The 25,207-nt window shown below is 50.0% G+C and overlaps 1 protein-coding gene across 1 annotated transcript in view; it reads left to right on the forward strand.

Annotated features, from left to right (window-relative positions):
- The first annotated feature begins 4,590 nt into the window (after window positions 1-4,590).
- WWC1 (WW and C2 domain containing 1) overlaps window positions 4,591-25,207 on the forward strand; it is a 154,533-nt gene continuing 133,916 nt past the window's right edge. The window contains exon 1 of the mRNA XM_052643593.1: window positions 4,591-4,709. Within this exon, the coding sequence (XP_052499553.1) occupies window positions 4,591-4,709 (119 nt within the window). The remainder of the gene's footprint in view (window positions 4,710-25,207) is intronic.

Below are 25,207 nucleotides of genomic sequence, written 5' to 3' on the forward strand. Positions count from 1 at the left end.
AGTTCAGAAGTAAAAACTCAACTGGGAGGAACTGTTGTTGGACTTTTGGCTCTATTATTTACCATGTCACTAGAGGGAAGTCACTTCGCCTCTCAAGTCTCAGTTTACACATCTGTAAAATGGGACTAATAAGAAACCAGGGCAATGAGTCAGTATTCATAGACACTCCCATCTATTTGTAAAATGAATCAGCTGTGCTAGACTTATTTTGATGTATTTTCAAGCTATTAAACACTGAGGTGTGTGCTCTGTCACTTCAGTCATGTCTGATTCTTTTTGATCCCATGGGCTGTAGCCCACCAGGCTCCTTTGTCCATGGGATAGAATACTGGAGTGGGTTGTCATTTTCTTCTCCAGGGGATCTTCCCAACCCAGGGATCGAACCCATATCTCTTGCATCTCCTGCATTGGCAGGCAGGTTCTTAACCAACTGCGCCAACTGGGAAGCCTTAAACACTGAAGAGCTAGAGATAAATAGGTCTCTATTTATCTCCACTTCTGTCTCAGCTCTCATATTGCCAAGGTTTCCTGCACCCTAATTTTCCCTGGCTTACGACATGTTTTCCCATTATTGAAAGAAAATAGTTCATGGGCCCAATTATGAATCGCACATAATGCATGACTAAAGAAAGGGCACATTATCGGCTCCATCACACAAACGCAACTGTGCATCCCGCAGGGTGCGTAGGAGGGAGAGCATGATGTAGGGAGAACAGTCATGGAGTCAGGAAAAAAAATCTCCGCAGAGGTTTCTTCCATTTCCTTGAAGAATGTCAACGCTAACAGGAAAGTACTGCTGGCATTTCTGCTCCTTTTTTTTTCTAAGCTAATTTCTTCTCCTTACCATCTTCATAAAATATGTTACCCTGCCACTCTGAAATTCTCTAAAACGTGTGTGTGTTCTCCTTTGCTGCTGCAGTGGGGGAAAGGATTTTAGTGGATGTCTTTAAAAAAAAAAAAAGACCATCTGTTTCAGGCTCAGGTGCGTCCAACGGGCAACCTGGCTGTGAGAGCAAACCAGGAGAGGCTTATCCTGTGGTCACTTCTGCTTGGCTCCAACAACCGACTGTGCCTCCAGCTTCCTGGGCAGGTTCACACACCCCCAGGAGGAAGGCTGGGCTTCTTGTCTTCCTTCAGATTCCTGCAGTTCATTCACCTGTAGAATAATGTTCAATTTGCCCTATCCTGTGGCTGAGCTGGTTTTTACCTTTAATCCCTTTCACGTTTGTGCTCAGCCTCAAAGAATGCCTGGGGATGATTCACCCACCATCACATGGGGCAGACAGTCATCTGTTTTATTACCTCACCCTGCTTGCAGCTTCTGAGAGATAACCTAGGATTCTTCTGTTCTGGGCTGGGGGGCGGGAGGGAGGGTAGATGGAGGTAAGGCAGACAGAGGAAGACTTTCAGGAGTCCATTCCTGCTCTGGTCTCGATTTCCTACTTTCCAGCTCAGGGCAAAAGACCTGCAGGAACAAGTCATGTGGAAACTCCAGGGCTTGGGCAAGAAATAGATTTGGAGGTCTAAAAGGGGTTTTCCCTTCACTACCAACATCAGCCAGTGGGAAGTCTTGGTTGCAAAACAAGACAGAAAATGAAAGCAGCAATGAGGAAGATTGTCACACACACCAAAAGAAACCCATACACAATTTTCAGGAGTGGAAAGGACATGGGCTTGTGTTTGGCACAGAAAATACTTCAGTTTCACATGAGGGCATGGTGTTCTATGTATGGCACTAGGAGAACCCTGCAATGATGGCATACTGTGAAATGTCAAGCCCCCTACATTTCTCATCTGTAGCCCTTACAACAAGCCCTACAGAGTCTATATGATTATGGTACCTTTCAGACCTAAGACTGAAAATTTGATCAAGTTAGTCAAGGTCACACAGTTAGAAGAGAGGGAGGATTTAAGACCCAAACAGACTGATTCCAGAGCTTTAGCTTCTCAGCCAAATAATGATGAAGCAAGCATCCAAAGAGACAAGCAGTCATCAGCATCTGTAATATTCCAGACTCAGACCCTGGGTAGGTTCAGGAGTTTCAGAGTAATTAAACCTAAAGAAAGAATAGGTTAATGGTGGAGAGCATGAGTACTGAAGTCAGACCTAGGTTTACTTATTAGCTTTGTATCCCTGGTCAACAATATAGCATTTTGGAGCATCAGTTTTCTCATCATGGAAATGGGTATAAGTAGCATTCCTTTATTCCAGAGTGGTGGTGTGAGCTTATGTGAGATCATGCTTGTGAAGCAGCTAGCACCATGTTGGATTTAATTCTGAGCTATTGCCCTCATTGGTAGTTTCCCCAGTAGTTCAAGACAATAAAGCGTCTGCCTACAATGCGGGAGACCCGGGTTTGATCCCTGGGTTGGAAAGATCTGCTGCAGAAGGAAATGGCAACCCACTCCGGTATTCATGCCTGGCAAATCCCATGGACGGAGGAGCCTGGTAGGCTATAGTCCATGGGGTTGCAAAGAGTCGGACATGACTCAGCGACTTCACTTTCACTTTTCATTGCCCTCATCAGGGCTTCCCTGGTGGCTCAGAGGGTAAAGCATCTGCCTGTAATGAGGGAGACCGAGGTTTGATCCCTGGGTTGGGAAGATCCCCTGGAGAGGGAAATGGCAACCTACTCCAGTTCTCTTGCCTGGAAAATTCCATGGACGGAGGAGCCTGGTAGGTTGTAGTCCATGGGGCTGCAAAGAGTCGGACACGACTCAGTGACCTCATGCATGCACACACACATTGCCCTCATCACTAATGGGAGTATTTTGCACCCGGTGAAGTTGAGGAGTGAGTTGTAGAGGGCTGTGGGAATCTCCCCATAAGAAGCAGGAGGGTGAACTCCTACTTCTAGGTATTCTGAGGCCAGCCTGAGGTCTGTGTTTCTGGACTTTTGTGCATGGCATCTATGGAATGAGGGAGGGAGGGAAAGGTCAAATACTGAGTCAATGGGCCTGGCTTTAGGGAAGTAACTGGCTTAACAGGAGGCATCTGGAGGTGAGGAGATGCCACCATAAGTCTTCTGTACCAAGAGCAGAGGAGACCGGAAACATGGGATTCTCCCCTATGCTCAGCACACCCTGGCCCATACAGCACAGGACACTGGCTCCTCTGGGAGGCTGTGGGACTCAGACAAAGGATACAGCAGGCTGGGCTTCATCCCTGCAGCCCAGCTCCCTGCTATACATCCAGGGCAAAAAAACAAAACAAAAAACAGTTAAAGACATTCAGGAGACACAGACAGCTGATTAACTGTAATTAAATAATCACAAATTTTTGATTTCTCAAGAAATATTGATATTTAAAAGTTCTCATTTTTTCAACATGGAATTTTGCTTTGTTTGCTTCCTTCTTTTTCATAACCCCTATCCCCCCAAAGCCATGACAGATCAATTAATATCTCGAAGAGGACAGGTGAAGCTGCCTGGAACAGGTTACATATTCCATTTAATGAACAACAACATCATAACTATTACAAAGGGCCACCTCGACACCCACTGGAGGTCCTTGGGGGCTGAGGGCAGGAGATGGATGCCTAGCACTGTTCATTTTAGGGACCCGGGGAAGAGCCAGTTACATTTGCAAGTACGAGCGGTGGGGGGATGGGTGAAACAACGCACGGAAAGAATAGAATAAGAAGGAGACAGATGGTGTGTGTGTTGGGGGAAGGGATCAGAGATCCTGGAAAACTTATGTTCCCCTATTTGCAAGAATGTTTCCATTTAACCACTTCTTGCCTGACTCCTGATTCTACAAGAGAGAAGCCGGGAGTTATAAGATTGGGGACACCTGTGCCAAGAACCCGGCCGCTTGGGGTGGAGACAGCCTGGAGCGCCGGGAAGCCGAGGCAGAGCGGGGCTTGCTCGCGCCTCCCGGGGCTCCAGCCTGGGTCCGGGACCCAGGTGAAGGGCGGGCTCCCATTCCTCCCGGCAGGAGCCGCGAAGGGGCGGCCGGCGGTTGGGACTGTCCCACGAGGGGGCGCGTCTCGGGCCCTAGGACCCGCCCTCGCGGCGCTGGGAGCGGGGAGGGGACGCGGGAACCCTGGCGCCCGGCGCTCCGCCTCCAGTTTCCGGGGCAGCGCGGTTACCTGCACGGCCCGAGCCGCACCTGGCGCAGGCAGGAGTCGCAAACCAAGCGAGCGCGGAGCGGCGGAGGGAGAGCGGGGACAGCACCCGGCTCGGGGGAGCGAGAGGCGGCGGCGGCGGCGGTGTGGAGGCTGCAGGGCGCCGCGCGCCGCGGAGGAGGACAGGCGGCAGCTGCGCTCGGCTCGCTCTGCCCCGCCGGCCGGGCGCGCACCCGGGCCCGCACCGCGCCGCTGCGGGCGCACATGGCAGCGTGAGAGGCCGGCGGCCGGAGGAGCGGGAGGCGCCGGGCCGGGGCCGCAGGGCCGCATGGACAGCGCCGCCACCCCGGCCGGCCCTCACTAGGGGCCCCCAGCCCGCGGGCGCCACCTTCCCTCCCCACCACCGCGACCATGGTGCCTCGGCGGCCGCTCGAGCCGAGAGAAACCGGCCGGAGCCGCTGAGCCGGCGGGCCCCCGTGGCGGCCGGGAGCTGCATGGGGGAGCGCGGGCCGCGCTCGAGAAGATGCCCCGGCCGGAGCTGCCCCTGCCGGAGGGCTGGGAGGAGGCGCGCGACTTCGACGGCAAGGTCTACTACATAGACCACACGAGCCGCACCACCAGCTGGATCGACCCGCGGGACAGGTAGGATTCCGCGTGCACCCTCATCCCGCTCCTGCCCCGGGGGCCGCAAGCCGGGACGGGGCGGCGACCCTGGGAGCTCTGCGGGCCTCGTGCGCTGTCTTCAGCGTGCCCCCCACCCCCGTGCCCTTCCGGACCGCCGGCTCCCGCCGGGCGGGCAGCTGGGAGGAGGGGTCGGCCGGTGAGTTGGCCCAGGCTGCCCCCTCACCCCGCGCCGTCCTCTGAGGGGCACTCAGCCCCCCGCCGGCACCTGCCGGGAGTTTTGACCTTAAGCTCTAGCCCCGCCTCCCGCCGCTCCCCTCCCCCTTAGTTAGGTCCGGCGGGGGCTGGGGGAGCGATCTAGCCGAGTGATGCTGGGGCTTCCCGGGGAGGCTTTCCCCAGCGTGGGGGGGCGGGGGGGAGTGGGATGGGAAAGCATCTGGTTTGGAGGGGGTGGTAGGCACCCAGGACTCAGCGGGAGGCTGCTGGAGGAAGGACACTGCGTCCCGGGGAAGGCAGCCCAGGGTGTGAATTTTGACAGGTGCCTCCCAGGCTCGGAGAGACGGGCGCAGCGGCGTTCTGGGGGCCGGGAGGCCGACAGTGGGAAGGAGAGGAAGGAGCGGGGGAGGGCTGATCGGGGAGACTGGTTCCCCAGGAATCTCACGGCAACTTAGAAGCTGTTAGGATGTAGATGGAGGTGAGAGGCCGCCGCAAAGCCCTGCCCATCGCCTCCCCGCCTTCCTCTCCTCTGGGGACGGAGGTTCCTCAGTGCTGCAGCACCAGCGCGTCCTGACCTTGGTGGGCACCACGCCGGTTGGAGCACCGGATTTTTTTTTTTTTTTTTTGCTGAGCCAGGTGGCGTGTGAGATGGCTGGTGTGGCTCTTAAGCATCCAGACTTTCTCCTGGTTTTGGCTGCTTGGCAATTTTTTTGCACACAGCATCCTCTCTCCATGAATATCGGGGGGGGGGGGGAGGGGGAAGGACCACCCTCTGGGACCGCTGGTTGTCCTTTGCTCTCATCTCTGTGGTCAGTGTCCCAGGAATGCGGAGTTTTCACCTGGTAATCGTGACCTTGGGTGTCAGGTGCTTGTAAAGCAATGAAGCTAAATTATTTGGCTGGGGTGGGAATGGAGGTTCCAGAAGTCTAGGACGGGGTGTGTAATCAAGATAAGAGTTGAGAAAAAGAAAAAGCAAGAAAGAAAATGTGAGCTGAGATTGCTCATAGTTTCTGTGAGCACTTCGGTTCATTCATTCAACATGGACTGGGTGTCGTCTCTGAGTTCAGTACTATGCTGAACGTCTCATCAATTTAATCCGAAGGAGACATTTTTAATGCTGAAAAGCTCAGGTCCCACGGGCAAGCTGCTTTAACTTCTGAGCCTCAGTTTGCCTGTTTGTCAGACAAATGATTTACTTGGAAGGGAAAGGGTGATAGTGGAACTCTTGAAAGTGGAAGGGATATGGAAGATCAGGGCCCAGCTCCCATTTTCAAACATGAGACAAACTTTGAGATCCGGAGGTAGGATGTGCTTGGGGATTTTGATCTTCTCACCACTCTACCTTTTGCCAAATTCTCTGCCTGCTCTGAAGTTCTAGCCTCCACAGTGCCTTGTCCTCGCCTAAAACAGACACAAGTTCAAGTTTTGTGTCCTCCCCCATTTTAGGTCCCAGCAGCTACGGAGCCCAGTGTGCTGTCAGCAGTTGAGTGTAGAGGGCATTGCTAACTCACCCCAGGTCCTGAATCTGGGAACTTCTCTGGGGCACTGAGAGGATAACACAGCTGCGGAAATATGCTTGAGCAGCGGTCATTCATTACCCTTGGAAGAGGGCAAGCAGTATAGCTTCCATGGAAAACTGACTTGGCTAAGGCATAATTTCCCGAATTTCAGTATTATGTAGACCACCTTTTTTGCTATATCACCTGTGTTATTGCTGACTTAATACTTGACACTGAATCAACCCAATCTGAATTTTTTTAGCCACTTTTGCAAATGGGAAACTAGCAATATCTATTACTCCAAAGAGAAAGGAACCTTTAAAAAGTACAGTGGAAGGGGGGGGAAAGTGCCTTTCTGTTTGAATTCACTCCTGTGGCCAGTCCACGGCTCCAGCAACAGGCCTCCGCAGCCTGTGTTTTTAGGCAGATTGGCAAGCAATGGAGAGGAATTAAAAAGAAAACTGGCGCTTAAGGAACTGCTCACTTTCTCCGCCTTGCTGTTCACTGGTTTTACCCTGTGCCTTTGTATCTCCAGTCAGCCCACCTGCACCGGCCTGGGCTGGGGCCCCTGATCTTGGGACGCTGAGGGTTTCTGAGCTCACTCTTGCAGTGAGCCAACTTTGAATATTTGGGGAAACAGCTGAACAGAGGGCGTCCACCTCTGCCTCCCTGGAATTCCCTGCCGCACACCCCAGAAGAGAGTTCGACCTCACCCTATCTGTGTGGCCTCAGGCAAATCTCCTGACCTCTCTGAGGTGCAAGCGCTCCTTTGGTGAGAGATAAATGTTGATGAGATGGTCTCTGAGGCCCCCTGCCAGTTCTCAAATATGATCTCATGGACTCCGCTTTGGCCTCACCTTATCCCCCGTGATTCCATGGCAGAATTGGGAGGAGGGCGGTAGGCAGGAAGGTGAGGGAGCTGTAAGGAGGAGGAAAAAAATGAGCAAAGCTAAAAAAGAGCCAGACTTCTTTGGGGTGGTGGGGTTTGGTGGGAGTGGGGGGGGGGGGGAATTCTGCCAGGGTGGTTACATCTCTGCAGCTGGTTAATGCTATGAAACAAAATATCACATAAAAGAAAAAAGATTCTGCTGGGTGTGTGTCTGTATGTCTGTGTGTGCATGCATTTGTCTTTTTCTTTTTCTTATCTGAATCAAGGAGATATGCCTGCCCATTCCCCTGAATTTAAAAGAAGTAAGTCAAATGGTCCTTCAGTTAGAAAAGTGATTTCTTAGCCACCGAGAACAAAATAGCGTCTCGGGTTACCAACCCTGAAGAATGTCTTGGCACATTCTTCCCTCCGGGCCTGAGCTGTTTTGTGTGTGTCCGCCATGGAGGCTGCTGGGGGTAGGGAATCCAGTTTTCAGCTTCCCCTTTCACCAGGGGGTTGGAAGAGCAGCCAGGCAGCCAGCCTTGCCAACTCTCTCCCCTTCTTACCCAGGGGAAGACTGGGAGGCCGAAATTCCTCAGGACGGTTGTCCCAACAACCAGAGAGGGGCCAGTGGGCAGCTCGGGGCCCTGCCGACTGGGCCAAAGGCTCCGCCAAGCTCCGCGGGCTCCTCCCGAGGTAGGGCTGGTCTTAGAAGGTGCCAGGTCCATGGGGAATCAGGTGCTGTGGATCTGGCCATGGAGCAGTACTCCTTCAGCAGAATAACCCCAGATTCTTCTGGAAGCTTCCAGTCAAGGGCCAGCACTCTGGGTATATTTAACTTAGTGGTATGCAACAACAAATGCACTGATTGTTCTCTGGGGAAGAATGGATTGTTGGAACTGGCCCTGCCAGAGAAGGTTCCTGAAGCCTAATTCCCGCTCCTTGGTGTATGTGGGGGGGAGGGGGGGACTGTGTTCAGACTTTCTTCACCTGGGAGCTCTGTGGGAACAGTTTCTGTGTCTGTGTGAGCAGTGCTGGAGGCCCACGTGGCTGGCAGGCCTTGTTGAGAGAACCCAGCAACTTCTCTCATGATATGCAGAGGAATTTTTGCCAACCCTGTTATTACAGGAACAATTCATAGTTTAAGATGTTGGGCTTTACAGCAGGCAAAAGATATTAATCTCCTTCTGGTCACAGACCCTTAGAAGCTTCCAACAGAGGTTAAGGACGTTTCTCGAAGAAAAGCATTGACAAGGCTTTTGGCACATCATTTCAGGGGGTTCACCGACCCCAGATTCATAACCCCTGCCATGGATTAGCTGAGAAACTGCTCATCACTACCTGTATGCCCTCCTGTTTAGCTGAGGCATAGTGATTGAGCACTGACTGTATTCAGGCAGTCTGCTGAGCACTTTACATGGAGGATTTCTTTTAATCCCCCTAACAACCCTGGGAGTAGATTATCTACCTGAGAAACCTTGAGGCTTAGGGGGCCTAAGTTCGGAGAAAACCACTCAGCTTCTGAGGAGCTGAGATGTGATTGCGAGGCGTGTCGACTCAGAACCCACATTTCTGACCACTCAGCTGCCTGGAATCCCTTGCAGAATCAAAAACCTCTGCTCTACTGCCTAAGGAATTCAGCCTTGGGGAATGGAGCCTGGACAGGCATGATTTCACTTACCTGGTGCCATTCTGGTGTGGCCAGGCCACAGTTATTCAGAGAGCAGTGTAGAAAATGGGAAGAGGGGACTTCCCTAGTGGTCCAATGGTTAAGATTCTGCACATCCACTGCAGGGGTTGTGGGTTCAATCCCTGGTTGGGGAACTAAGGTCCTACAAGCCACATGGCGGGACCAAAAATAAACAAATAGATAAAAAACAAAAGAAAATGGAAAGAGTCTTTGAATCCTGACATCTTTGATCTGCTGCTTATTACCTGAGTGACCTTGGCAAGTTATGTATTCTCTCTGAGCCTCAGTTTTGTCGTCTTTAGGATGGGATGATATACATCAGCTGTCAAGAGGCATTTTGAGCATGAAATAAGTTAAATTGGGCAGGGAAACTATCACAGAGCCTCATATAACAGTAGACTCTTGGGAATGTCTAATCTTTTAGCTTTTACAAGGAGGTCAGTAAAGAATCTGCCTGCAATGCAGGATCTTCCAGGGTAGGGAAGATCCCTTGAAGAAGGGAAAGGCAGTACACTCCAGTATTCTTGCCTGGGAAATCCCGTGGACAGAGGAGCCCAGTCAGTGAGGTCACAAAGAGTCGGACTGACTAAGCGACTAACACTTTCACCTAGAAAATACTTAAGTCAAATGGAGACCAAGTCTCCATCCAGTTCTGTTCAGTTCAGTCACTCAGTCGTGTCTGACTCTTTGCGACCCCATGAACCACAGCACGCCAGGCTTCCCTGTCCATTACCAACTCCTGGAGTCCACCTAAACCCATGTCCATCGAGTTGGTGATGCTACCCAACCATCTCATCCTCTGTCATCCCCTCCTCCCACCTTCAATCTTTCCCAGCATCAGGGTCTTTTCAAATGAGTCAGCTCTTTGCATTAGGTGGCCAAAGTATTGAGTTTCAGCTTCAACATCAGTCCTTCCAATGAACACCCAGGACTGATCTCTTTTAAGATGGACTGGTTTGATCTCCTTGCAGTCCAAGAGACTCTCAAGAGTCTTCTCCAACACCAACAGTTCAAAAGCATCAATTCTTCAGTGCTCAGCTTTCTTTATAGCCCAACTCTCACATCCATACATGACTACTGGAAAAACCATAGCTTTGACTAGATGGGCCTTTGTTGGTAAAGTAATGTCTCTACTTTTTAAAATGCTGTCTAGGTTGGTCATAGCTTTTCTTCCAAGGAGTAAGCATCATTTAATTTCATGGCTGCAATCACCATCTGCAGTGATTTTGGAGCCACCCAAAATAAAGTCTCTCACTGTTTCCATTGTTTCCCCATCTATTTGACATGAAGTGATGGGACCAGGTGCCATGATCTTCGTTTTCTGAATGTTGAGTTTTAAGCCAACTTTTTCACTCTCCTCTTTCACTTTCATCCAGAGACTCTTTAGTTCCTCTTTGTTTTCTGCCTTAAGGGTGGTGTCATCTGTGTATCTGAGGTTCCAAATTGGGAAAGGAGTACATCAACGCTGTATATTGTTACCTTGTTTATTTAACTTATATGCAGAATACATCATGCAAAATGCTGGGCTGGATGAAGCACAACCTGGAATCAAGATTGCCGGGAGAAATAGCAATAGCCTCCAGCTCTGTAGCAGTTTGCAACTGGTATGGACCTTTCTGGCCATGTCTAGCCCTCTCATTTCACTTGATGAAACTGAAACCAATGTCTTGCCCCAGGTCGCACAGCAAATGTCAACCTGAGTCTCTGGTGAAAAGTGAAAGTCGCATCCAACTCTTTGTGACCCGATGGATTATACAGCCCATGGAATTCTCCAGGCCAGAATACTGGAGTGGGTAGCCTTTCCCTTCTCCAGGGGATCTTTCCAATCCAGGGATCGAACCCAGGTCTCCTGCATTGCGGGCGGATTCTTTACCAGCTGAGCCACAAGGGAAGCCCAAGAATACTGGAGTAGGTAGCATACCCCTTTTCCAGGGGATCTTCCTGACCCAGGAATTGAACCTGGGTCTCCTGCATTGCAGGCAGATTCTTTACCAACTGAGCTACCAGGAAAAGGTCTCCTTTCTTCTTTCTCTTATGTAAACTTTTCCTTGAAAACCGGACCCAGTTTCTTCTCATCCACTGTAATAATTTGAGAGTATATTATGCTTGTGGTTTATCCTCTGTAATCCTTTTTGGCTGTGCTGATGACCAGCAAGTTTCTTTCATAGCGTCACAATCATGTGTGAGTCGTATCATAGGAATGTGTTATGTGTCGAGCAAAGTACAGCAATTGCAAGTGCACTGCTATTTTTATAATCAATTTAAATAGATTTAAGGTTATTGTCAGACTAATGTCACTTTCCACCAGTTTACATTCTGACATGCTTTCTTAAGCGGGAATTATAACCAGCCTGCCAGGGAATTTACCCAAAGCCTTTATTCTCCATGCTTCTGCTCTTAATGATCCACTAATACCTTTAGTTTGGGCCTTTACAATTATGAGAGGGCTTTTCTTCTCCTTCCAAGGCCTGAATTTATGATCTACACGTCTCGTGGGCATCTGCAGTGCATGGGAGTATCTTATGTCATTCATTAAGAAAGAAATAAGCTTAAAAGGCACTAGTCTAGCTAACAGGAAGAAGTAAGAGGCTTTAGAACCCACAAATGAATAATAATAAATGTTAATATGTACTCCGGGCTGCACGCAAAGTGTTTTATATTATGATCTCATTTAATCCTTTTGCCAACCATATAAGGTAAATAGTGTTGGTCACTCCATCTTCAGATAAGGAAACAGAGACTTAGAAAGGTTATGAATTTGTATTTGCTCAAGGTCACCACCACTAGGGGATGCACCCAGGATTGGAGCCCAGGTGGTTGAACTCCTGAATCCACACTCGGATTGTGCTGTGCTTAGTCGCTCAGTCGTGTCCGACTCTTTGCCACCCCGTGGGCTGTGGCCTGCCAGGCTCCTCTGTCCATGGGGATTTTTCCAGGCAGGAATACTGGAGGGGTTGCCATGGCCTCCTCATTGTAGTCATTTTAGAACTCCAGATGCCCTGTCGACAAACTGGGCTGGAAGGTTACCATTCACTCCTAAAATGAGGCCAGCCTGCTGTGGATCTCAGGGAAAGATGCTGGCAAGGAGGCTTGATCAGAAAACCCAGTGAAATCCACATGGTGGCTTGGGAGGCCAGCAGGCACAAAGGCTACCCTCTGGGAGCTGCCAGCCAACCAGAGCTCTGGGAGGGAGGGAGAGAACAGAGACGGAGGCAGGGAAACTCTGAAGGATGCAGTCAGTGTGTGGAGTTCAAAGCCATTCCCAAATTGCTTGGGTAAATGCTCCCAACAGCCAGGGATTTAGTAACCACTAAGGCAGCTCCTTCCTGTTATTGCCCCTCCTGCTTTTGGCCTTGACAAACTGACCTGATTCCCCACTCCCCTGGGAGCCCAGGGAGCCTTGCAACACCGCCCTTTTGAAGAGAAGAGAGTCAGGTTGCCTTAGTTACTGGGAAGGTTGGAACGCTAAGCTCAGGTGTACAGAAGGAGAGATGAGGCTAGAATAACTGGGAGTTGGAAGGTGGCCGGCCTGCTGCTGCAGAAGCCTTGGTCAGATTTTGGCAGCATCTGCAGGGGTGCCAACTTCACAGCACTCGCCTGTCCATGCTGAGCGTGCCTGGAGCTCTCTCTCCAGCCACATCTGCCTATAGGCGATGACGATCTGCCCCCAGCTCAGTGAGGGGCCCAGGATAAGAGAAGCCCACTTCCCTTGGGGAAATGGCCTGGGTAGCATCTCCTTCTGCTTCCGCTTGGATAGGGCAGAGGGCTGGATAGGGGCTGAGTCCGGGTGAAAAAACATGCCCTGCCTCTCCCAGCACAGAGGGTCCAGCCAGCCAGCCACACACCCTTAGGTGGAACAGCTAGAGGCTCTGGTTGCTGCTGCTGACAAGCTTCTCAGCTGCCCTGGATCCCTGTTTCAGACTGAGATAAAAGAAGAGAAAACTCAGAAACTGGATACAGTGGCGTTTTGTTATTTAACCTTCACCAGCGGGCCATTAAGCCTCTGGCTCCTGAGCAGCAAAGCTCCTGCCAAAATAACGGGGCCGGGGCAGGGGGTGGTGGGGGCATTCACTGTTGCTGTGTGGGAAGAACATAGAAAATTCTATAAAGATGCTGGACCAGGGAGAGGGGGTGGAGAAGAGAGCAGGAGCCAGGGGAAAGGACTAGTGCAGTGGGTTACATCCCTGCACCACCACCCCCGCCCCTTCGCTTCTTCAGTGCTTCTACCCATGACATCTCACCATTGCAAAGAAACGGGATCTTTCAGTTTCAAATGTCTGCCAAAGAAAAAGGACCGAGGCTTAAGTTCTCCTTCAATGGTCGGCCAGGAAAAAAAAAAAATGAAGCTGCATCAAGATTAGGGACACCTTTGTTGGCTTTTTTTCTTCCCCTGCTCCATTCATCACTCTCTGGCAGCCAAGACACCAGGCCAGCGGCAGCTGCTGACTTTCCCCAGCCGGCTGCCTGCTGTTGCCGGGCCCGGTTTGATGGCAGCCCGGGTGTCCCCAAGCTGGCTTCCTCCTCACCCAGTGGCAGTTACTTGTTGGGTTTGTCTCTGGGCTGCCCTTAGGATCCACTGGCCGGTGCCTGACTAGAGAGGATAAAATATCAAGATCCGGGCATCAGGTGGCTGTTAGGATGAGATGACCCTGGGATAGCCTTCTGATCCTGCATCTGCCGTGGTTTTTCTTGGATAGTTAGGGCTTTGTGAGCGTGGCACTGTGTAGTCCAGGAATTTCTTCCACGTACATTTGTATCATAACCGGCCCCTGGCGATCGCAATGATAATGGTTATATTTAGTCATCTTTATCTAGTACCTGGCATGTGCCAAGCACAGTCTTTTGCACATAGTATTTTTCTGACTTAATGGAGAAACTGAGGTTAAGAATGGCCAAGGGACAAATTCAAGGTTGCACAGGTAGAAAGGGGCAGAGCTGGAATCTGAATCTAGGTCTGTCTGATTACAGAGCCTTACTCTCTGCACCACTGCAACCTTTTCAGTGCATTTGGAGAGAGGAAGGGAAGAGGGGAGGAGAGCAAAGGAAAAGGGAGCTTTTTAACTATGGAGATAACACACCGGTTAGCATATATACCTTTTTCACTACGGAGGAAAATGTTTGTGTGGCTCCAGCGCAATGCTGGTTTGACGTATCGCACAGTTCCCTGCAGTGGATAAGGTCTCCATAAGGATCTCCAGACGCTATCAAGTCAAGTCCTGCCTCTGTCATTTCCAGGTAGTAGGTCACCTTGAACAAATCCCTTCTCAATTGTATAAAGCACAGGTAAGAGGAGGGCTTACCTACCCCCAAGGGTTGTGGGGAGAGGAAAGGCGGGTCTTACCCAGTGCCTGCTACACACCAGATTTTCACATGGGAGCTGGGACTAGTTAGGCGAGTTTACCCTTCTTTACCTTGGTAGAGGAACAAGAACCATTGTCACCTCCTTTCCAATTCAAGTTTCTTCCTGCTGAACCAGGGTTCACTTGAGCCACGTTGACATCAGAGTTTGCAAACCACCTTGGGGCACTCACTGTATAAATAAACCAATAAATTCTTTTTCCCCTGGTCTTATCAGAGACAAGCCCTTCTTTGGAATTTCTGGAGTGAAGTGACTCTTGCCAGGGAGCTGGCACCAGGGCGGTGTGTGAGGCAGGGGTAGTGAATCGCAGTGGTCACGGCTGAGCAAAAAACGGCTGCTGTAGGAGCTGGGGTAGGGAGGAGGGGCACGTCTCTGGAATCCGTTGATAACTGCTTTGATATCCTGGTCCTTCACTGAGGCTTCCCCGTGCCCTGCTGACGAGCTGTTTGAGAACCTGCTGATTTTAGCGTGGAGGTAGCACAGAAGGGCATTGGTATTTATCGCGTCCCACCCAGCTTGGGGTTGGCCATTCATTCAGTAGGTATTTATTGAGTGCCTGCTGGGCTTCTGGCTCCGTTGCCCTAGCCGAGGATCAGAGCAAAGTCCCTGTTACAGTGGGGTGTACCCTCGGGTGAGGGAGATGGGCAAACAGTTAAACAGGCAAATTACATTATGACCAGGGGCTTGGTATTTGCTACAGTTTGACCCATCTCAGGAAGGTGGAAGGATGACCCTGTCTTAGACACCAGTTGGTAGTTGTGGTGTGAGCTTAGATTTGGATCTGAGAAACCTTTGTGCCTTCCATAGATAGGGTGTTACCCAGAGCCAATGAGGATGAGCTGGTCACCTGGCTAAGTGCTAGGAATGCAAGGGTAATGCAAGACCGTGTCCAGCTCATAACATTTACTACAAATTAGAGAGAAACTGTCATCAATCTGTGCAAATATAAATCCCAGGCTCTCTGAACCTTGGTTTCTTTCCTCTCCTGTTTCATTTGGACTCAGTTTAAAAATATTTATGGAGCGCCTGTAAATGGATAGAGTATCTGAAATATTCTGGACATTGTTCCAGCACTGGGGATTTAGCAGTGATTAAGCCAACAAAACTCCTGTCTTCATGGAGTTTGCATTCTAGAGCAGTGATCGTCATACTTGGGGAAGCCTCAGAATCACCTCGAGGACTTGTTAACCCCAATCCGACCTCTACAGTCCCATTGCTGCCCCTAGTTTGAGTCCCTGTTGGTTAGTCACTAGGTCGTGTTCGACTCTTTTGCGACCCCATGGACTTTATCCCTCCAGGCTCCTCTGTCCTTGGGACTTCTCAGACAAGAATACTAGAGTGGGTTGCCATTTCCTTCTCCGGGGGTCTTCCTGAACCAAGGATAGAACCTGCGTCTTCTGCATTGCAGGAGGATTCTTTACTGCTGCTAAGGGGCCCGGAAATTTGAGTTTCCAATAGGCTATACTGCTGGTTTGTGCCCTGTGCTTTGCACACCACAAACAGTTGATTTATTGACTCCTCAACAGTAACCTGGAAGTGGGGGGAGTAGGAGAGCACCATCTCAATCCCTGTTTCACAAACAGGGAACCGAAGAAAGCAGATGAGGTAGCTTGGCCCTCCTTTTTATGCTAAGTGGGCTAAAGGAAGTAACTTCAGGAGCAAGCCCTGTTTACCTGTATCCCTACGATGCTACGAGCAGTTTTGTTCTGGTTCTTCTGACCCGAAGCCTCAGTGGTGGCACAGCCCAATAGGGTTTTCTCCTACATTGTGAAATACAGCACAGGGAAGCAAGCGGGCTGAGCAGATCCAGGGAGGACATTTTGTTTATCTGAGAATGTGTGGAGTCACATATCCATGGTCACAGAGGAGCAGAGGAAACAGTCTTCCTATTCCTCCCTGGGCTGAGCCAAGGTACCTGTGCCAAGCAGCTCTCCTATCCAAAGTGTAGGAAGTGCAGGGGCAGGGAAGAGGCAAGATCCACCCCCCCAGCCATCTCAGCCTTGTCAATGGCTAGTTCATCAATCTTGGTTAAGCCCCATAAAGCCTCCTGAGGCTCAGTTTCTTCACTGACAAGATGGGAATACTTTAGAATCTACCTTGTAGGCTTGGTCAGAATCAAATTCAAGGTCACCGTCTGTATAGTTCTAAGTACGGAGATTAAGGTCTCCTTGATAGCTTTATCTATACTTTAGTAATTTCTGCTCAGTTCATGTATTTTGAGAACTAGAATTTTTTTGGACATAAGCCATTTCTCATTTCTCTGGAAAAAAACAGATCATACTTAAGCATATACACATCTTACTGGTCAACAAAGACTGGGAGGGGTATCTTAATAGTTCAGAACATTTCAAACCAGCCTGAGTGGTTTATTCCCACTGCTGATATGAAACAAATATTTGCCAGCTGCTAGTGGAGGACTCTGGGTGTTCCTTCCGCCTCCTGACTGGTCACCAGGCTTGTCAGTCAGTCAGTTCAGTTGCTCAGTCGTGTCCGACTCTTTGCAACCCCATGAACCATAGCACGCCAGGCCTCGCTGTCCATCACCAACTCCCGGAGTCCACCCAAACCCACGTCCATTGAGTCGGTGATGCCATCCAGCCATCTCATCCTCTGTCGTCTCCTTCTCCTCCTGCCCTCAATCTTTCCCAGCATCAGGGTCTTCTCAAATGAGTCAGCTCTTCACATGAGGTGGCCAAAGTATTGGAGTTTCAGCTTCAACATCAGTCCTTCCAATGAACACCCAGGACTGATCTCCTTTAGGATGGACTGGTTGGATCTCCTTGCAGTCCAAGGGACTCTCAAGAATCTTCTCCAACACCACAGTTCAAAAGCATCAATTGTTTGGTGCTCAGCTTTCTTTATAGTCCAACTCTCACATCCATACATGACCACAAGAAAAACCATAGCCTTGACTAGACGGACCTTTGTTGGCAAAGTCATGTCTCTGCTTTTGAATATGCTATCTAGGTTGGTCATAACTTTCCTTCCAAGGAGTAAGCATCTTTTAATTTCATGGCTGCAATCACCATCTGCTGTGATTTTGGAGCCCCCCAAAAATAAAGTCTGACACTGTTTCCACTGTTTCCCCATCTATTTCCCATGAAGTGATGGGACCAGATGCCATGGTCTTCGTTTTCTGAATGTTGAGTTTTAAGCCAACTTTTTCACTCTCCTCTTTCATCAAGAGACTCTTTAGTTCTTCTTCACTTTCTGCCACAAGGGTGGTGTCATCTGCATATCTGAGGTTATTGATATTTCTCTCAGCAGTCTTGACTCCAGCTTGTGCTTCCTCCAGCCCAGCATTTCTCATGATGTACTCTGCCCAGGCCTGAGTGGTTCTCAAAATGTGGTCCCCAATCAGGACATCAGCTTCACCTGGGAACTTGTTAGATCTGCAGACTCTCCTGTCCCATCTTGGACTTACTAATCAGACACTCGGGGGGGAGGCGGGTGATTGGGAGCCCTGGGAGCTGTCTTTCAAGGAGCATCCCAGGGGATTCTGCTGCCCCCTGAAGTCTGGAAACTACTGGCTGAACATTTGTAGCCAGAATGCTGTAAGGTATTTTGTGGGTGGTCACTGGCAAAATCTGGCCAGGTTTGAAGAGCCTTCCGAGTATGGGTAGATGCAGCCCGTTGAAATGGTCATCAGCCTGAGAACATTTTTATATCAACCCCTAAACTCTTATTTCTTCTTAAAAATATTTATTTGTATATTTGGCTACGCCACGTCTTAGTAGTGGCCTGTGGGATCTAGTTCCCTGACTAGGGATTGAACTTGGGCCCCTCTTAGCCACTGGATCATCAGAGAAGTCCCCCCACATGCTTATTGTCCGAGTGGGACCTCTGCACTTCTTGTGCCAGGTGTCACCGTCACTTGACATGTTTGCATCAAGATTCAGCTCACATTCCCCTGTCCCTGGTGGTGATCAGCATCTTTGCTTCGCCTTCCTCACAGACTGTTGTGCCCAAGGGAGCCCCATCTCTTGTTACTTCAGCGTGAAAGACTTATCAGGAAATCAGATTCCCCTCGGATACTTTGGTGTCTGAAGGGCCTATGGGCTTGAACTGCAGCATTCTTGCTTGCCCAGTGGCACATCCATCAGGATGTTTGGGGTTCCCTGGAAGTCAGTTGGGTCGTCTCTGGTCTGAAGTGGCTCCAGCTATGCACGAATTACCTTCCACTTCTGTTGCATGTTGGTAGAATGGAGAGCAAAGAATGTATTACCTTGGTGTGTTTCATTCCTGGTGAGAATGGTGCTAAGAAGCAGGCACAGCAGTGACCAAAGACAGACATCATTCCTCGTGAAGCTTGTAGACACGTAATGAGAACACGAACCAGATCCTTACAGATCGGGAAAATAAAGAGGATGCGGTGTTCAAAAGTAATAGGCCTTGTAAATGACGCCACACGTCAAGTTATATATTTTAAAAGTTCTGTAGTCAGAAAAACTGTTTGCTTTTAGCTTTAAGTAAAAAAAAAAAAGGAAAAAAAAAGATGGATCACTATTCATCTGAGATGACCACGCAACCTCTTCAACTGAGTTTTCTTAATTCTAGTCCGAAGAGCACGGCACTCACTGTAGTGGCAACAAGAGGTGCTTTTCTTTCTTTCTTTCTTTCTTTTTTTTTTTTGAATGAAAGTTTCTTTCAATTCTTTAGCACTTTACAGTTTTCAAAAGTTTCACACATGTGGTTTCATGTGGTCCACTAATAACCCTCGCCTCCTACATTGTCCGTCTCTTCTTCCCTCTCCCTGCTGGTAACTAGTTTATTCCGTATACCTGCGAGTCTGCTTCTTTTTGGTTTTATTCACTAGTCTGTTGTATTTTTTTAGATTTCACGTGTGAGTGATATCATCAGTCTTTCTTTGTCTGACTTATTTCACTTAGCATAATGCCCTCTAAGTCCATCCATGTTGCTGCATATAGTAAAATTTCATTCTTTTTTATGGCTGAGTGGTAATCCATTGTACATATATATCACGTTTTCTTTATTCCTCTGTTGATGGGCCTTTGATACCATCCTAAGTTTAAGAAGCGATGATCAATAGACTTGTCCCAAATCATTCTAGAGACTCAACCAGGACTAGAATCCCTTCAGCCTCTCCCCATAACCTGGCCTACCTCTCGGTCCTCACATCCAAAACATCTCTTCCTTTCTTCAGGCCTCTATGGACGTTCCTAGTGCTCAGGTGTTCTCTTTCCAAGAGTAAGTCTTCAGTCTGACCAAAGTTCCAGAAGTGTCAGCAGGTGACATGCATGGCACCTTCCTTGACCTCCCTGTAGCATCTAGTGGTGTTGCCAACTTCTGCCTTTACGGTGGTCTTTCTCATCCCTTAGCTTCTCCCTAGTGGTGGCCAGTGTCCCCAAGCCTTCCACCACCTCCTGTGCAGTGAAACCTCAGGTGCCCAGTTTCCTGCTGGATATCACTTCTCTGCCCAGACAAGCATTTCAAACTACCGCGGATCTAAAGTTGAATCTAGTCTCTGACTCAACCAATGGCTTTGCCCACTGGGGTCCATCAAAGCCACCCCCACCTGTGTCTATTGAAACCCCTCCTCCCCACAGGCCACACCCACTGGTGGCCATTGAAACCACGCCCACCTTGTCCTTTGAAGGGCCACCTCCCTCATTGGCCACTCGGGACACCACTTGCTTCATGAAGCCTTCATCATGTGCCATCTCCCCCTGCTGCTCTGCTGGAGGGAATCTACTTTAAGTCAGGCCTGTTCTAGTCAAAAGCAGCAAAGGCCCACATGACATGGCTCCAAGAAAGAGGCTACTGTGAGATTAGAGGTTTCACTGGAATTTAAGGAAGTTCATAGCGACCCCCCCTCCCCCCCCACCGGACTGGTGGGAGCTATAGCTGGAGTCCGTGAAAAACAGTGTCTCCATACATGCCCCTCCTGTCACAACTCCAACCCCCCACCCACCCCCAGATTATGGTTTCTGTACCTCCTGAAACCTTTATACAGACTATACAAATCTAAAGTTTGTTCATACATTCGTAAACCACGTTATGAGTTAGTTCTGCTTCGAACTTGCTGTGTGACCCCCAGGCAAGCTACATAATCTGTGTGAGCCTCAGTTTCCTCTATACAAATAAGGGTAAGAGTAATAAAATAGTAGCTCAGATTTTATTGAGTGCCAAGCCCCTCTCTAAGTGCTTTACATTTATTAGCTCAATTAACTATCACACTAACTTTCTGAGGGAGGTACTATTACTATCCTCCTTATAGATGAGGGCGTGGAGTCACAGAGAGGATAAGTAATTTGCCTGAGGTCACACAGCTAGAAAGTCTGGAAGCTAAGATTCAAGCTCAGGCTCTCTGGCCCCAGAGCTCATGCTATTAGATTGGCATTCATTGTGAGGGTTACTGTGAGAATCACAGCACAGATTCTCTTATTTAGGACACACAGCCCAGGGCAAGGCCCAGAACAATTACTAAAGAATGCTAACAGTCATGACATCATCACAGCATTAGCTTGCAGGTGACCCATCTGACCTTCACAGCGCCAGCCAGTCTCGTAATTCTCCACCTCAGCAACCGCAGCTAACTCCGTGTCCCCAGTTCAGATTCTTGCGAGACACTCATTTGGAAAGATGACAGAGCCGGCCTTGAACTGGGCTCATCTGGTTACAGGGAACTGCATCAGGGCGCAGGGGTCATGTACCCCCCACGGGAGCTGTCCACTCAGGTGAGCCTGTGGGCAGCTGGCACCCCGAGGCTGTGCTTTCTCAGAACCCCCCCAGAGTCCATTTTTCGGAATGCGGTGGCAGTTTGAGGACCCAGTGGTTACTCTGGGCACATGCTCGATTCTGAGCCCCACTTCTGGCCTCATCCCCCTTGTGACAAGTTCCCATTCATTAGCATGACCCTGACTTGTGCTCCTGGAAGTGGGGACTGTGGACCAGCACACCAGCATCTCCTGGGAGCTGGTTAGAGATGCAGACTCCCAGGCTCCTCCTCAGACCCCTGAGACTGCATTTTGACAAGATCCCCAGTGGTCTTTCCACAGGTTAATGTTTGAGTAGCACTGGCCGGTCAACACAACTGATGTTTGCATAGCCCTGTTTTATTCTTTTGTTCTGTAGCTGACTCTGCCTCCAGACACAGATAGCAGGTAGTATCAGTAAGCAGTGGGTTCTCACATCCAGGTATAAACACCACCAAGGACTAGGAGCTTCTCAGCCTGATCCTGGAACTCCACTTGGGATAAGGGATCGAAGCTGGATCCGGAAATGGGGGTGGGAGAGGTCCCAATGGAAAGAGGATCACACCTGCTGAGAAAAAGGCCTTGAGAGAAGGTCTTGAGCCTGCAGCATGCCCACTAGCAGGGTCAGAGGTCAGAGCCGATGCAGGCTATAGGGCAGTCCACCACTGTGACCCCCAGGGGGCAAGGGACAGTCAGAAGATGGGAACTTTGGTGGCAGGGGCAGTGTCCTTTGGCTGTAACAAGGAATGAGGAGGTGGCCTGGCAGGCAGCTGGCAGAAACCACAGAGGCAGGATTCCAGCCCTTAGACAACAGTGGCAAGAGCAAGTCAAGGAGGTCTGGGTCCCAGAGAAGCTTCCTGGGCAGGCGCATGAGCCGGCGAAATAGATGGCAAGTTCCACGCAACTCTGTCCCTGGAACTATCTTTGAACAGGGCGAGATACTGCCATGTAGGGACTAGCAGAAACAGTGCAGGTGGCCAAAACTGGGGGCCAACTGAGCCAGGGCCCATCACCCACTCCACACACATTTCCCCCGACCCCCCGACCCACCCGGTGCGGCCCTGGTCCCAGCCAGGGGCAGCCTGAGTGGGGTGGCGCTGGGGCTGGAGAAGGCAGTCTTCTTGAGGGGCTCCCAGGGGTGGGAGGGGCAGGGAGCCAGCCTAAGGCTACAGAGAAGTCTGTACAAGGCCGCTGAGGACTGCCTCACCTTCCTGGCAGGAGAGTGGCAGGGAGGTGTGGCAGGATCCCAGAGGGCTTTCCCATCGCCGCTCCCTGACCCAGCTTCACCTGTGGACAGCGTTCCTGCCTAAGCGTGGACCTTGCCCTGACGCATTCCTGAGATAACCGCCCACCAGCATCCTGGGAGCACGGTGCCAGTGCCTCCGGGTGAGCGAGGCCCCTGACGCCCTCCCTGCATTCATTTCCAGTTTGTTGGATGTTGTCTGTGTGTCTGTGTAAGATGACTGAAGAACGAGTCATTAGTGAGCTGTCCAAAGTCCCTTTGGGGACATTCCAGAAAAATGAACCAATATCCCATCAAAGCCATGGATGCAGCATTCCTTCAAAGCAGAGTTTCTCAGTGTGGTCCACAAATCTCCCTGCCTTACGCCCCTGTGAAGCTTATAAAACCCAGATTCCTGGGCCCCCACCTGAAAACAACTGAATTCGAATCTCAGTGAGGTTTCCCAAAATTTGCATTCTTAATAGGCTCCCCCAGCCAATTCTAATCCACCTTAAACTTGAAAACTTGAAAACCTCTCCTCCTACCGCCCGTGAGGCACTTTCTTTCCTTTGCATAAACCAGATCCTCTCTCTGCCTGCTGGTGGTACTCCCTTCCTGTGCTGCTATACCCAGATGCAGGGTCATCTCTTCCTGGGAGCCCACCTTGCTATCTTTGTCCCAGATCATCTAGAGGGGCCATTGTGCCCCCTTCTAACATGGCTCTTGCCACATCGGTGTCATTTTTTTCATATCTGTGTTCTCTACTGAATGATAAAGCACTCTGTCAAATCTCCCCAGGCTCAACACAAAGTTGTGTACATAATTAGGACTAATAAATGCCTGAATATACGTGAAGGCAGCTGAGAGGGATTGATGAAGCCACAGAGCAGAGGGTGAAGTCAACGCTTCCCAATAGCAAGCTGCCGCATTCCGATTCTCCTCTCAGTCAATCTGAAGTCCTCAGTTAAGTTTTGGAGCCAGAAAACAAGTATTGGACCCAAGGAGAGTGCAGGGGCTGGCCTGGGGCACAGCCCACCCGTGTGGGCCTGAGGTGTCCCCAGTGGAAGCCTAGCTCCCTATCTACATTTTAGAAAAACTCCAGCAGAAAGAAAGGGAGGGGAGTGATGCAGAAGAAAAACAACTCAAGGATGGTTCGCCAGCCCCAAGCCTGACCCCAAACCCCAGACCTCTAGAATGTTCAACACCCCCTCGCCTTGTCAGGCAGGGCGGGTCAAAGAATAGATCTATCAGACCATGAAACGCCCAAGAGTCAGTCCTTTCCCCCAGCCTTTCTCAGAGATCACTACCACCATTTTCAGTGTGAGGCTCCAAACTGCCATTTGCCATACTGGGAAATGTCGACCCAGCAGAAATCGCACAAAGATAGGAGAAGCCCGGGACCGGCTGCCTTCATGGAGTCGGTGAAGGGAGAGCCGGGCACCTGTGAGCTGAAGAATGTGGCTCATCTCCTCACTCTGAAAAACAAAATGCATTTCCTTATTCTTAACAACTTGAGCACCACGAAAACCTGCTTTACCAGTCCAGGGCACCTCCTCTGATCTCTGCCTTTCTGTGTATATGTAGGGTAGGGAGGGGAACAGAGTGGCTTTGGAAAAAGGCCTGGCCTGGTGAGACTCTAGGGTCAGCCCAGACGGCTGTGACCTCAGCCCTGGAGGCACGGTCCAGTCGGAACTTTCTTTGAAGGGAAAGGATTGGCTGAATTGTAGGTGACTGGGCAGAGCAGATGAGGGGGAGCACCCAGTGTTAACTGTGGGCTCTCGGAATACTTCAGACAGTTGCCGATGAGACACGGAGGATTTTCTGCCATATCAGTCAACAAATATGTCCAGTCGTCAGCAATTGCGTCCCTCCAGTGTGAGCCGTTGAACCCTAAGGGGACACAGAAAGGAAAAGCATATCTGCCGTCTGGCAGCCATCAGACTATGGCCATTCCCTTCGGTGAGCCCCGAGGAAGCTCAGGATGTGAAAAATACAAGATACTGGCCCCAGATAGCCGGGATGCACATCAAAGGAATGGTTTCGTGTGCACCTCAGCCCAGATTCTTGCATCTTCCCTTGTGTAGAAAAGCACTCAATTCCTTAATCTGGGTTATCTGGTTTTCTTTAGTTAACAGTAATCTTTCAACATTCAGACTACCTGTTCCTTGTCATAGAGCTTCTATATAACCTGGCTTCTCTCCTCACCTCATGCAGAAGTTCTCTCAGGGTTACTTGAGCTGTCGTCCTCTGGGCTTGAAGTCCTAAAAATTCCCGCCGAATAAAACATTACTCTCAACTTTTAGGTGGTAAATATTTTTTTAAGTCGACACTGAAATTCCATGAGGGCATCAGTATGATAGGATTTTTAGGCCATTACTGAATTTCTTTCATACTTTTAAAAGAATGTTATTTATCTATTTGGCTGCACTGCGTCTAATTGCGGCACACAGGATCTTCTGTCTCCCTGTGGCATGAGGAATCTTTTGTCAAGGCATGCGAACTCAGTTGCAGCGTGTGGGATCTAGTTCCCTGAGCATGGATCGAACCCAGCCCCCCTGCTTTGGGGGAACAGAGTCTTAGCCACTGGACCACCAAGGAAGTCCCAGAAGGATGTTATTTCTGAATCCCCTCTCTATCTCTTCTCATCTCCTCAGATTACACTTGGATAGCTTCCAGGAAGAAGACAGGATGATGTTACTGTTTGTTCACATTCAAAAAATGATACAAGTTCAAAAATCTTGTTTGATGCCGCAGGAATCGCTACACCTGCCGCCCCAGCTGGAGGTTGTGATGGCTGCCATTTACTAAGGAATTTCACTGATTGACTTGTGCCTCCCTTCCTGAGGAGGCAGCTAAGGCCCAGAGAGGCTAGGGAATTTATCAAGGTCACACAGCAAGTTGGCGAGAGAGTTGGATTTTAATGCAGGCATTGTGACTGCACAGCCCCAG

This window comes from Budorcas taxicolor, chromosome 7 (assembly GCF_023091745.1).
Source record: "Budorcas taxicolor isolate Tak-1 chromosome 7, Takin1.1, whole genome shotgun sequence".
In the NCBI taxonomy this organism is placed as follows: Eukaryota; Metazoa; Chordata; class Mammalia; order Artiodactyla; family Bovidae; genus Budorcas; species Budorcas taxicolor.